This window comes from Monodelphis domestica, chromosome 2 (assembly GCF_027887165.1).
Source record: "Monodelphis domestica isolate mMonDom1 chromosome 2, mMonDom1.pri, whole genome shotgun sequence".
In the NCBI taxonomy this organism is placed as follows: domain Eukaryota; kingdom Metazoa; phylum Chordata; class Mammalia; order Didelphimorphia; family Didelphidae; genus Monodelphis; species Monodelphis domestica.
In genome coordinates this window covers 83648399-83662916 of record NC_077228.1, presented here as the reverse complement: position 1 = coordinate 83662916, position 14518 = coordinate 83648399, and the positions used below count along the sequence as shown (strand labels likewise).

General features: G+C 33.8%; 1 protein-coding gene across 4 annotated transcripts in view; it reads right to left on the bottom strand.

Annotated features, from left to right (window-relative positions):
- The window catches only part of HMCN1 (hemicentin 1), a 520282-nt gene that overhangs the window by 79969 nt on the left and 425795 nt on the right, over positions 1–14518 (bottom strand). For all 4 annotated transcript variants that reach the window (XM_056815653.1, XM_001375804.3, XM_016430009.2 and 1 more), the window contains 7 exons: positions 10143–10264; positions 9233–9397; positions 7371–7478; positions 6658–6795; positions 6406–6540; positions 4046–4315; positions 734–924 (listed from right to left, as the gene is read on the bottom strand). In XM_056815653.1, coding sequence (XP_056671631.1) covers positions 734–924; positions 4046–4315; positions 6406–6540; positions 6658–6795; positions 7371–7478; positions 9233–9397; positions 10143–10264 — 1129 coding nt within the window. The remainder of the gene's footprint in view (positions 1–733; positions 925–4045; positions 4316–6405; positions 6541–6657; positions 6796–7370; positions 7479–9232; positions 9398–10142; positions 10265–14518) is intronic.

The window sequence follows — 14518 nt, the reverse complement described above, 5'->3', positions numbered from 1 at the left end:
ACTGAAATGACAAAACTTTTTGGCAATAAGTAAAGGCTATGAAAACTGAAATTTTTTGTGCCATAAAATAGCTATGTTTACAGACAAGTAGGATTTATTTCCAATGCTCTTACTTTGAATCTCAAGTAAGTTTGGATCAGTTTAACATGTCAAATACTGACAACACAATTAAGTCTTATGATTTACAAAACTGGAGTTCTTGATTTATATCAGCCCCCCTCCCCCTTTTTTTAAACCCTTACTTTCCGTTTTGGAATTAATACTATGTATTGGTTCCAAGGCAGAAGAGTGGTAAGGGCTAGGCAATGGGGGTTAAGTGACTTGCCCAGGATCACACAGCTGGGCAGTGTCTGAGGCCAGACTTGAACCCAGGACCTCCCATCTCTAGACCTGGCTCTCAATCCACTGAGCTACCCAGCTGCCCCTTATATCAGCCCTTTTGGAAAAATAAACAAAAACATAAAAACCTTAGCATTCTAGGTATAAGTAGTCCCCAAAATCATATCTGTCCTACTCAGGCTCTTCTTATAGTCTCCTAAGTATTCTTGTTTTCCCTGGCTTACAAGTCTTTTATTATAGAATTCCCCACAAAAACCTCAGTTTTACACAAAAACCAAACTTGCGCATATAGCTCAGTATTTATTTTCATGACTAAAAAAATAACCAAACACATACCGAGGGTGAGTAAAAGTATGAAACCATTTTGCCAATCTGCTCAGGTTTTTAAACTTACAACAGCATTTTCCAAAATGAGCTCTCCATATGGCTCAGCTGTGTATTTTCCCAATAAGTCAGTTAAAAGAATGTTGTCTTTCTTCCAGTTTATTGCTGGTGTAGGGATTCCATCAGCCACGCATGGTAGAATAGCTTGGGAATTCTCATTGACTGTGTATTGCACCTCTGTAGTGCGGATTCTAGGTGGTACTATAAAGAAATAAAGATGGTCATTTTGGGAATTCCAGTGCAATCTCTGAATTAATATCATAAATTAACAATGGAAAGAACATATTTTAGTACATTTTAGGCTGTTCTCAAAATGGCATTCAATAATTTAATTTTTTTTTGCTATATAAAAAAAGATAGATATCTAGATGAAATGAATAGATCTAGATGGAAACAAAAATCGGTGGTCAACAATACCACTTTTCTGTTACTAATAACCAAAATATGCTTAAATTTAGTTTCATAATAATATTTCTTTTCCAAGATTAAAAACTTCTGCATCTCATTTTGGTTGCTATTTTAGTGAAAAGAGGCAGAATTTTTATTACAAAATACACTTTTGAAGGGATCAAATTCCTGTCACTGTGAAAGAGCCCTAGTTTTCACGGACTATTGTATACATTTCAGTCTTCTACCAAATTCCACATCAACTGCTTCTTTGTTGTGTGCAGGTGATTCTGGGTTCCTGAAGGCTTTGCCAGCAGAACACAAGCTCTGGCAGGTCATACCTAACTGGAAAGGCTTTGGGTATGTGGCTGGCAGCAGACTGGTAGTTTCATGAGGATTTAGAGAGGCTTATTGCCAGGTCAGCTGCATATACACTTTTGGAACCATAATAACTATTAAAGATCACTTGCCAAGCTGTAGAGAGATTTGCCATCTATGTTGGTAGAAGTACCCTGATGGATTAAATCATGGATGAATAAATACTTTAATACATTTATGGATTTGTGATTTTATCGGTATGGGTATTCTTCCTGTTAGGGATCCCGATAGCACTGTGTCATGTAAAAAATGATAGATATGGGTTTGGTCAGAGAACTTGGTTCCAAATGCTGGCTTTGCCACTTACTATCTGAAGGATGTTGGGCAAGTTCCTTAACTTTTTGGGTCTTGATTTCCCATCAGTATAATGAGAGGGTTGGCCTCAGAGCTATAAGGTCCCTTCTAACACCATATCTATGAGTCTTTTCCTCCTTTGCTGAGTATAAAAACCCTAAAAATTTGCTAATGTCCATATTATTGGAAGAATAATTATTGCATTCGTAAATTGCTCTTTATACATATTTCAATTTGTAAGTTTAATTATGAATCTAACAAACTTAAAAATAATGAATATTTCTATCACCACACTTCTTTTCTGATTTTTCTCTGCTAGAGACTTTCCCTCCATTTCTTTATAGTAAAAATAAATCCACTGTAAGTACTGATGCAGAATCATAGAATTGCTGTTAGGAATAACTGATAAAATGGTGAAGCATTTATATGATAATGAATTTCATAAGAATGCTAAAAGAAAATAGTATACTATAATCATCATATAAATATACAATATATGAATCATAAATATGGATTTTATTTCATATTTCCAATACATGAAAATACAAGCAGATCAAGACAATGATATTCTATTTTTATATTTGCAGAGCAGAATTTCAACATTAGCTCTATTTCTTTATGAGCCATAACATCAAGCCATTTCCTCACTATAACTTTTTTATTCTCTTATTTGAACTTGGATTTAGGTATCATTGAAAGTACTGAAGAAAGCTTTAATCCTTGCAACATCAAAGTGGCACTTTTATAGTATAAGTGCCGACATTACTTTGAAAGGAATTAGCTAAAATGTGAATAATCTTTTGTACTTTCTCAAAAACTTTAGAAGAAAGGGGTAGAATTTTTCTCACATCTTTACAAGTTATGTGAAAGAAGTGATCAAATTAACAATTTCTAAGAGAGTCCTTATCTTGAATTTATTCTTTATTAGAAAAAACTATAAAAGAACAATTAGCAGCTTCATAAATTATGCTTTTATATATGTTTATAGTATAATATTTAATTATTTTTGTTTAATTAAACCCTACTGCCTTGATTGGCATAATTACTTGAAATGTTTGACTTCCTAATGTATAAAGTTGTATATTTAAAATATTTGAACCATGGAAACAATTTTTACTAAGGTTCTTTATTAAAAGAACATGAATTTTAAATAAACTATAAGCTTCATAAATAAAAGCATAAAAATAAAGACAAATCTCCTTACACATATTAATAGGCATTTTGCTTAAGGTTTAACATTTACATATACAAAAATAACCAGCTATAGCACATGCAGATATTTTAGAATTTATCTATTTAAAGATAAAGAGTATATCACATCTTAAGCTTTTTCTTTCCTATGAGAAGACATCTGTAAGCATTCTATTATCCATTTAAAAATTAACTAGAAGTCTGATTTTTATGACTAGGGTATAGATATGATGGTAGGACAGTGATAAGGGGATTCATTGTGATTTCCACAGATTCTGAGAGGCTAATCAAATAGCAGCCACAGGTATAAGACAAAAATATATAAAAATAATTTAGAAAGTGTTTTGATGGTATGAGATCCTTTTTTAACAACTCACAGGTTCCCAATCTGGGGTGTGTAATCTCCCACGGAGTTGAAGAAAGTTGTCAAGAGTATATTGGGATGGCAAGGAGCTAGGTGTCACAGTGAAGAGAGAGCCAGATCTGGGGGTAGGAGGTTGTGAATTCAAATTTGGCTCAGATACTTTCCAGCTAGGTGATCCTGGGCAAGTCACTTAATCCCAGTTGCCTTGCATTTACTGTACTACTGCCTTGGAATCTACATTTAATATTGATTCTAAGACATAAGGTAAATATTTAAAAATATGAATAGGGAATATTTTATCAATTGCTATATTATTTTCTTGAAGTTAATTAATCTCTATTTATTATATGTATATGCATGATCAACTCTAAAATTTTTTCCTTTCATACTTGAATTGAGGGTAAGAGGTTTACTGGAAATAAAAGGGTAGGGAAACTGGGAAAATCTGAGGACTCCAGAACTAAATTCTTTCTCTCACAAACTTATAAATTCTGGGCAACTATGAAGAACAAGTTGATATACAAACGTTCCACCTGTCCTTTTCCGTGCACAATCAATAATCTGCCTTATACCTTTAAAAAATACTCTTTTTATTAAAAAAAAAGAATGGAAAGAGTTTAAATAAAACTGAAGGTTTCACTAAAAAAAATACTCTTTTTGTCATGAAAATGAACCAGTCTACAACAATTTCATCTTAATACAACTTACCATGGACGATGAGGCTGGTGCTTGAGCTTTGTGACCCTGCCACATTTGCTGCCATGCATGTATACTGCCCTGCATCATCGGTCTGAGCAAACGCGATTTGTAAGGCCCCTGAACTAAGGATTCGCTGGCGAACCGATTCTGTCACTTCATGCCCATCTTTATGCCAGGTGATGTCAGGAGGTGGGTACCCCTCTGCCTCACATAGCAGAGTAACAGGCTTATCCACAGAGATGACATATTCCTTTGGATGGGAGTGAATGACTGGAGGAACTGAAAGATACTTACAGAGTTAAACTTCTTTTTTGAGCAAAATAATGATACATCTACATTTTGCATTTTGTTTATTTGCATGTTTATTTTATTCCATAAAATAAAATGCAAGTGTGCAAAATTTTTGCAAACTTTAATATGCTATATATAAATGAGAGCAATTGCTATTATTTTTGTACCAACATCAAAAATAATTTACTTTAGATCAGCAAATAAGTATCACTAAGCCTTATAAAAAAGATCACAAATGTATAATAAAAATATATTAACTCAGGGAATAGCATATGTGCATATAACCTCTGATGATTTACAAATTTTATTGTCTTCTTGATAAAAATATTAACTTTAACATTCATTATCAACTCTTAGGAGATTGAATAGAACAAAACCTTTTATCTCTCTTCCAAATTGCTTTCTTCACTATAATGTCCTAATCTGCATTGTCCTTCCCTTCTTCCTTCCACATCTGGTCTTCATCTACCTATCCTTCAAGGGTCAAATCAAATCCCAACTCTTCCATGGTGGAATACTTTCCCTGATCTTCCTAGTCTGAAGCAATCTTTCCCCTTCTGAATTTCCAGAGTATTTCCTGTTGGTAACACTCAGACAACTGAAGTAATATGTGTTTTCCTCTTCATAGTTATTTTTTGCATGAGTCTGATTTTCCTAACTTGACTATAAGCTTATAACGTCTATATGTCTACTCTAGCATCTTTTACTATACCACATTAGACATTTTCAAATTATATAATGAATAAATGATGGAAAAATGTATCTGTGGAAGGTTTATGATCAGTGTACCAAGCTGGAAATGGCTTATATTTTCTGTGGAAGTTTAGACTTTCCCTAAAATATTTTATAATATTATTTATATAGGAGAGCCAAATACTGGCAACTGAATTATCCAGTCAGAAACTCTGATTTATCTATTCTGGTTTGTGCTTTGTAATTCCATTGTTTGAGAGTATATCTATAAGGATTTCTATACAGGATGTGATATGTCCCAGGTAAAAAATCAGTTCTAGTTGTCTTGGTTCAATTGACTGGTAAAGTTGTATAAACTACATGCAGAAAATTTGAAGGTATATCAATGAAAATGAGAAAAATGTTCACATTTTACTTCCTAGTCCATAAAATCCCAGGGATTATTTTGTTAGTTGTCCTTCATTAATAATTACTGAAGAATAATAAGAACCAAAAGATCTATTCAAGAAAATTGGAATTATAATTACTTGTCAAATGAGACCAATAATGTCTGGGAAATTCATCAGAGGAAATTATATTAAAATCATTTAGTCAGCAAGTATATATTATGCGAGGCACTGTGCCAAATTCTGGGTTACAACAGGCAAATATAAATTAAATAGTTCAGGATCCATTTCTAATTTTATTAAAAAACTGATCTCAACACAAGACTCTCCTTGAAGAAAAGCTATTCCTATATGATATAAAAATAAATTCATTTAAATCTCAATTATCTATAAAACTTCCTAATAACTTAAGGCTTCAGCCTTCTTCTAGACTGACACAATACAAAGGAAAGGGGAAATAATGTTACAATAATTTTTAAGTAGCTGAATTAAACATAATCAATCAACTGGTTGTTTTGTATGACTTTAAAACAAAAAACACTTTAATAAGTTGTCTGAATTGCCTGCATATTCCTGAGTCTTATGAATGGATTTACTTGAAAACCCTAAGTTCTATTTAAAAGTCAGGATGACAAGTCCGACAATTGTCCAAGAAAATTTTGTAAGGAAAATTCTTTTAGAAATAATTTTAAATTGTCTTATGTTCTAAAATTGCAAAGACCCTTCAGCATATATTCTGTACTTTAATAGATATGGACACAATGATTACCTTGTACTACTAACTGTTGAGGTTTAAGTTTATTCCAAAAATGATATGATTTTTCCAGTTTCTAATATGGATATCACCATTCTTTCCTACTTCATAAAGTTGATGTGAGGAAAAACAAAATGTTATATGCTTTATTTTAATTCTCTGGGTAAGGAGCAATGACACGATTTTTAATTATATTTAGTACAAAAATAAAATCTACATAATACAAGAACAACCCAGAAACATACCTTGGACTTTTAACTTGATCTTGCCTAGGGCTGTACCCGCTGGATTCTGAGCCACACACATATAAGTTCCAGCATCATCAATAACAGCCTTGGTGATTTGTAAACCACCATTAGGAAGAACTGTATAACTTTCTCCTACAGCAAATTTTTGAAAAACAAAGATTTAGAATCTTTTCTAATTAAAAAAAAATCAGAACAACTTCTTAAATTTGTAAAGGACTGATTATCTATGTATCAAACTGTGACTGATACCTGAGGTGATGATATTAATGCCTTCCTTTTGCCAGGTAATGACAGGACTGGGTGTCCCTGTTGCTTCACATGGCAGTAAAATTGGATTGTTCAGAATGACATCTAGATTGCTTGGCTGGGATTGAATGATTGGAGGCTCTAAGAAAATCAAATGATACAAAGTTTGAAATACACTGAAATAAACATTTATTATGGACATGGATTTAGTCATATCTTGCTTCACAATTCTACAGGATAGCAATTGAGCAGTTCTAGAAAAAACAAAGACCACATTGCATGCTCAGTGCCCAGCCAGTATAGTGAGTTTCTAATAAAAAAATAGCAACAGAAGATAAGTAGGACCAGATTTCATAGTCAAAAAAAAGGAAAAGGTCTTTCAGTTGAGCAGAATTCCATGGATTTAAAGTTGGAAAGGGCTTTAGAAGCTATTTAGTCTAACTCTTTTCTTTTACAGATGAGAAATGAGGGCCAAAGAGGTTATATAATCCTAAATTCTTTGATTCCAAATCTTTCTACTGTACATTAGTGGTATAAAAACCCTGGGGCTATTCTGTAATTTATTATTTTGTATATTTTTAGTCAACTTTAAAATGACTTTTTCCCAGCATAAATATAAATTTAGTTTTACTGTATCGAATAGCAATACTGTTTCAAGAATGATCAAAATCATTAAAACATAAGAAGGCATTTTCTGCATAAATGACCTCCCTTACCTTGAACATGAAGGGTTACACGCCGATGTGCAGAGCCAGCTGCATTCCTGGCAACACAGGTGTACCTTCCAGCATGGTCTAATTTAGCAGCCATTATTTCAATTGCCCCTGGGGAGAAAAAGCATCCAGTGACATGATGTTATTGACGATGCTGTGATGCAATACAACAAATTTGTTTAGCAGTCCTATCCAGATAGCATCTCATTTACATCCAAACACTTTGCTGTGCAACCAAGTTAATAATATTTCCAGTCCTTCTACTTAGGGGAGTGCTTATCTATTCGGGAACAAATGTATCCTGGAGGGTTCCTACTCCACCAGCTTCTACAGTGGCTCATCTTGTTGACGTCTTCTAAACCCTCAAGTAGAGGAAAAAGGAGATTTTTCTATTCCCATAGTATATCTAAGCCTGATCAATCCTGATATATAAGTTTTATTCATTCCACTGAACATATTACCTAATGAATAATTTTAAAAATAATTTATAGAATTTATAAAGATAAAAATAATTCATAGAGAATCTTATAGTTTATAAAATATTTTTCTCTTATAAGATCTGTGAGATGGTATGTATGTTATCATCATCTTTCCCTGATTGATTTTCTACCACTAATGCCCCAAAGAGAACTTATTATTGAAAAAGGTAAAAAAAAAATCTCCACTTTTTTTGGTACATTCTCCCCTTTAGGGAGTTTTTTCAAGGTTACTGGCATATTTAGTCTATCAATTATGTAATCTCAGCATGATTTCAACCCTTTCCTCCAATGTGCCCCGATGAATACAATCAACTGCCAAATTTCACCAGTTATATATCCATAATATCTCTTGCATCGAGCCACTTCACTTTAGTTCATCACCACCTCAATCCACCTCTTGCTTGGACTCAGACGATGGTCTCTCTAATTGGGCTCTCCCTATCCCATTTCTTTATCTTAATCTGGTTGCCAAAGTGATTTTCCTAAAGTCCAGTTCTTATCATGTCACTCTCCCTGATCAGACTCTAAATGCCCTTATTACTGTGATAAAATATAAATTTGTATGGCTTTTAAAGATCTCTTCCAGTTGATCCCAACCTGTCTTTTCAGCATCATTTAGAAATTGCTTCATTTCTCAAACTCTACTGTTTAGCTGAACTGACTTCTCGGTTCCTCAGAGGATACTCTCTCTTCTATCTCGATGCCTTTATGTGGCCATCCTCTATGTTTGGAATGTACTGTTTTCTTATTTCTGCCTTAGAGGATCCCTTACTTCCTTCAAGATGGCCAACAAATAGTATCTTTCTGATCTCTCGCTACTGCTATTGTCTTCCTTCCCCAACTACCTCATGTTTATTTTGCATTTATTCTGTATATATAATACTACCGTAAAAGAAAGTTATTATATCTATTCACTGATTGGGCAATTAGGTGGAACAGAGGATAGAGTTTGAAGCCTCACTTTCCAGAGTTCAAATATGGTCTCATACCTTTCCTAGCTGTGTTTCCACGGGCAAATCATTTAACCCTGTTTGTCTCAGTTCCACATGTATAAAATGAGCTGGAGAAGGGAACGGCACACTTCCTCCAGTATTTTTGTCAAGAAAACTTCAAATGGGGTCAAAAAAGTTAGAAGGCTGAATAAAATCTCCCCACCATTTATATAGTACTTTAAAGTCTATAGAGTTCTTTAGTTATGTTATTTCATTTTATCCTCTCAATAACCAGATGAGGGAGGTACTCTTCTCTTCTTTTAAAAATGAGGAAACTAGAACTGAGAGAGTCTCAGTGACTTGCCAAAGGCCACATAAACCATAGGCACTATAGACACACATTTCAATATATTTCAATACCATCACAGAAATCATAGTTTTGCATGAATAATACCTGAAGATAGAATTCTGTAGCCATCTCCCCTGGGAAGCAGCCTTATTCCATTCTTTGTCCAGTGAATTGAAGGTGGTGGTACACCTGAAGTTGTACAGGTAATCACTACAGGAGACAATTTCGTTACCAAGAGATCGGTTGTCTCATCTGCTATGGAAGGTGGAACTAAAAAATGAGAAAAAAGAAATGATATTATAAGTGTTTTCAAATTTACAAATTTCTAAAACATAAATATGCAGATTTTGCTCTTTCCTTTATAATGAATTCTACTTGACTACAACATTTGTTAATATTCTTTGACCAATTATTTAATGAGGAATGGCTGATAGTCTCTAATATGTTTATTAATTGTTTATATAGCTAAGATACCAAACCCTATTCACAAAGATTTGATTAGAAAAATTTCCCTATTCAACTGCTTCCCTTTCTATCATATGTGCATTAATTTTATCTATGCTAATACTTTTCATTTTGATGCAACAAAAATTATTCATTTTAACTTTTACAAGTGCCTCTTATTCTTCTTGTGGTAAGAATCCATGTCTACTTTTAGATGTGAGAGATGTGTGATTAGCTTTTGTCTAATAGTTTTATAATTGTTAAACTGTATGATAATTTCTAATTGTTGAGTTGGCTATTAAATTTATGCATCCATTCAGAATGTAATATGGAATGGAATGTAAGGTGTTAAGTCTAAGTCTACTTTCGGCCAGACTGCTTTCTAGTTTTTCCAAGGAATCTTGTCAAAGATGGTGTTCTTTCCTAGGGAACTTGTATATTCCACTTTATCCAACATTACACTTCATAGTGAATGCTATTTGACTACAGAACTGAGAAGACCAGAAAGGCCTCCGATGTAATGTTAGGTATAATAAAATATGTCTTTGTGTTTACTCTGACAAAGTCATACCTTGTACATTGAGACTAATGGTTCTTTGATCCTCTCCAGCATCATTTGATACCATGCATTCATAGATTGCAGTGTCATCCACAGTAGGTGAAATGATAACTAGTGATCCAGAAGACAACAATCTAGAAGAGATGTTTCAAAAGTCTGAGTTACGTGGGACATGATGACTTGTTTAATAATTTCCTAGAGGTTTTTTTATTTCATGAGGCATTGGTTAAAACATTTAGATTCCTCTAAGTCAAATTCTCTATTAAATAACCTCAAAAAAGCAGCGGTCATCAAAACAATATGGTACTGGCTAAAAGACAGAAGGGAGGATCAGTGGAATAGACTTGGGGTAAGTGAACTCAGCAAGACAGTCTATGATAAGCCCAATGATCCCAGCTTTTGGAACAAAAATCCACTATTTGACAAAAACTGCTGGTAAACTTTGAAAACAGTATGGGAGAGCCTAGGTTTGGATCAACATCTCACACCCTACACCAAGATAAACTCAGATTGGGTGAATGACTTGAATATAAAGAAGGAAACTCTAGGTAAATTAGGTGAACACAAAATAGTATACTTGTCAGATCTTTGGGAAAGGAAAGATTTTAAGACCAAGCAAGAGTTAGAAAAAATTACAAAATGTAAAATAAATAATTTGGTTACATTAACTTAAAAAGTTTTTGTACAAACAAAACCAATGTAACCAAAATTAGAAGGAAAGCAACAAATTGGGAAAAATCTTCATAACAAAAAACTGTGACAAAGGTCTAATTACTCAAATTTTTTAAGAGCTAAATCAATTGTACAAAAAATCAAGCCATTCACCAACTGATAAATGGGCAAGGGACACGAGTGGGCAATTTTCAGTTAAAGAAATAAAAATGATCAATAAACACATGAAAAAATGTTCTAAATCTCTTATAATCAGAGAAATGCAGATCAAAACAACTCTGAGGTACCACCTCACACCTAGCAGATTGGCTAACATCACAGTAAAGGAAAGTAATAAATGTTGGAGGGGATGTGGCAAAGTTGGGACATTAAAGCATTGCTGGTGGAGTTGTGAATTGATCCAACCATTCTGTAAGGCAATTCAGAACTATGCCCAAAGGGAACTAAAAGACAGTCTTCCCTTTGATCCAGCCACAGCACTGCTGGGTTTGTACCCCAAAAAGATAATAGGGGGAAAAGCTTGTACAAGAATATTCATAGTTGCACTCTTTGTGGTGGTAAAAAAAACAAAACTGGAAAATGAGGGGATGCCCTTCAATTGGGGAATGGCTGAACAAATTGTGATATCTGTTGGTAATGGAATACTATTGTGCTCAAAGAAACAATGACCTAGAGAAATTCCATGTGAACAGGAAAGACCTCCAGGAACTGATGCAGAGTGAATGGAGCAGAACCAGGAGAACATAGGACACAGAGACTGATACACTGTGGTACAATCAAATGTAATGGACTTTTCTACTAGCAGCAATGCAATGATCCAGGGCATTTCTGAGGGACTTATGAGAAAGAACACTATCCACATTCAGAGGAAAATCTGTGGGAGTAGAAACACAGAAGAAAAACAACTGCTTGATCACATGTGTCAATGGGGATATCATTGGGATTATAAATCCTAAATGATCACCCTAGTGCATATATCCAGAATATGGAAATAGGTCTTGACCAAAGACACATGTAAAACCCCATGGAATTTGCATTGGATATGGGAGGGGGTTGGAGGGAGGGGAAGGAAAGAACATGATTTTTGTTATCCTGGAAAATGCTCTAAATTATTCAATTAAATAAAAAAATTTAAAAATTATCAATTAGACCTAGCATTACCCATAAAGATTCTAAACTGCTGGAAGAAATGTAAAAAAATTGGAGTTTTGCACCCAAAGCTGATTTTCACCTTCTTATCCTATTTATTTTTTGGTATAGTAATTCATAGTGATTGCAAAGAATGATGATATGATTTTATGATTCTTTAAGAGGAATTGGCTAGCATAAAAAGTCTTGGAAAATTTTGCTTTTTTTAGGGAATTAAATCTAGTGTTCTCTTCAGCCATATATTTTTTTCCTAGGCAGGTCTTTTTTCTCATGTTCTTCATTAGCTTTCCTAATGCTCCTTTCCTGAAAGAATACATTTTCATTTTTCTGGATTTTTGTGTCCTTTTTTTTGATATTTCCCCCTTTCCCCAGTCAGTCTGTTCACTTTCAGACATCTGTCCCTTTTTCCTAGAATTTAATTCCCACTCCTCTTGACCTGGTTTTGTTGCTTCTTTCTTTCTAACCCTATTGTTTTGTTTGTGACATGCTTATTCCACTTTCCTCTTCCTCCTCCTCCTCCTCTTTAGTTATCTTCCTGGATGGTCAGTTGCCCAGCTTGAACTCTCTCTCCACAATTTGCTCATTAACTAAACAGAGTAGGATCATTAGTCCCATTAGCCAATGTCTTGGGATTAAGCTTTGAATTAATCCAATTAATTTTTCATTTGAAGTATTTCTATAAATGTCTAAGGTTCATGGCACATTGTTAGGTATATATTGTTGATTTCAGAAATCGGCCACAGTAACAAACCATCTAAAAGAAAACATTGACTATTAGAATCAGCTAGGTGGCCCAGGAATGGTGTTACATTTTCATTCAAGAAGACCTGAGATCAAACTTGCCTTAGATACTAATATATGACCTAGGGCAAGTCAATGTAACTTGTCTCAGCCTTGTTTTCTCATGTGTAAAAGGAAGATAATAAATAGCACAAATCTCACAGGGTTATTCTAAGGATTTAGTGAAAAAACTTGAGAAGTGCTTTGTAAATTTTAAAGCCACTTTATAATGTAGAACTTTAAAATGGGTACAATAGTCTGGAGGTTTGTTTTGAATATAGAAAATTTTATTAAAGAAGAAACTAAAATTTTAACTTATACTTATCAACAGATTTAATAATTTGTGGTTTCAATTTTCTTCAAGATTTACACAGTCAAGAATTCCAGACAGTCAAGGAATAAGCGATCCAGTGTTAATGTGTCTAATGTCACTGGAGCACTAGTCACAGTTTCTGAAAATGAGGCTCTCAGACTGATGGTAGAAAAAAGGAGAAGTATCTCCAGCCTCTCAAGAGGATCAAAACCTGAAAACTTGAAGGCTCAGGTGGGTATTACAACTCTAGGAGAAAGGAAACAATCACACTTGCTGTTCTAGCTAAGATTCATTATTATTAATAATATAAAAGCCCTTTTTTTTTTACAAAACTATAATGTAGTCAGCTAATCAACTAAGCTGGATGTAGCTCATCAGTAGCTGGATGGCTCAACAGATAAAATGCTGGGTCTGGAATCAGGAAGACCTGAAATCAAATCTGGCCTCAGATACTTTCCCAAATGGAAAATGGGAAATCACTCCAGTATCTTTGCAAAGAAAACCCCATGTACAGAATGGTCCTTGTGATCAGGAAGAGTCAGCCACAACTGAACAACAGAGCAACATGTACTATCTAGTATGAAATGTATAATAATCAAATGGGATTAGAACTCAAAAGAGTGGTATGAAAATTAATTGAGACAAAATAAAATAATTAAATTTACTAACTGAATAACTTTTTATACTTTAAAAAGCAATATATAATACACTTCCTTCTTGATGCAGTAAACTTTTTCACTATGGCACTTAATTCAGAAGATTTTTATATTCTTTCATTCATCATCATGAATATATTGAATATTAAGGATACCTTTGACAACAGTCCATTTTTCCAAATACAGCCTTGATCATAACACACAGGTTATATCCCAGGCCACTGAAACATATTTATCTCCATTTCTTGGATATATTTCTTAGCCTGTTGTGATATGTTACATGGTTCAAAGTTAAGTTATAGTAATCTATTTCCATTTAGAATTTCTACAATTCTGGAAAAATTCTCTTTAGCAGAACCTAAATATATTTGCCAGAGTTCATGATTTCTTCAGTGGGGAATTCTGGGCCCCCTAGAAGTGAAAAAGTTTTGAAACATGTTTTAGAGTGAATTTTTAAAAGTCTGATAAAGATGCACAGATCTTACAGACTTATCTGGACTTTTTCTAATAATGCTTTTAGTATAGCCTTATAGTCTCATTAATGAAATTACACTATTCTTCCCAATCTTCTATGACCCAATTTTTGTTTTGTTTGCCCAGGACAAGTCTATTTTTTTTCTTCATGGCCAATTTTAGGCAGTTCTTCCATTTTTTTCTGCCCTTCTCCCAATCTTCCCACTCCAAGAAGTCTATACTACACTCTAGAGGGATGGATAATAACTTATAGCTGACACCTTTTTCTAAAAATTTTGCTTGTTTTCAGAGTATTAATCAAGCTCTTTGGCAGAAACATACCAGTTTTTGGAGGTGGTTTTAGT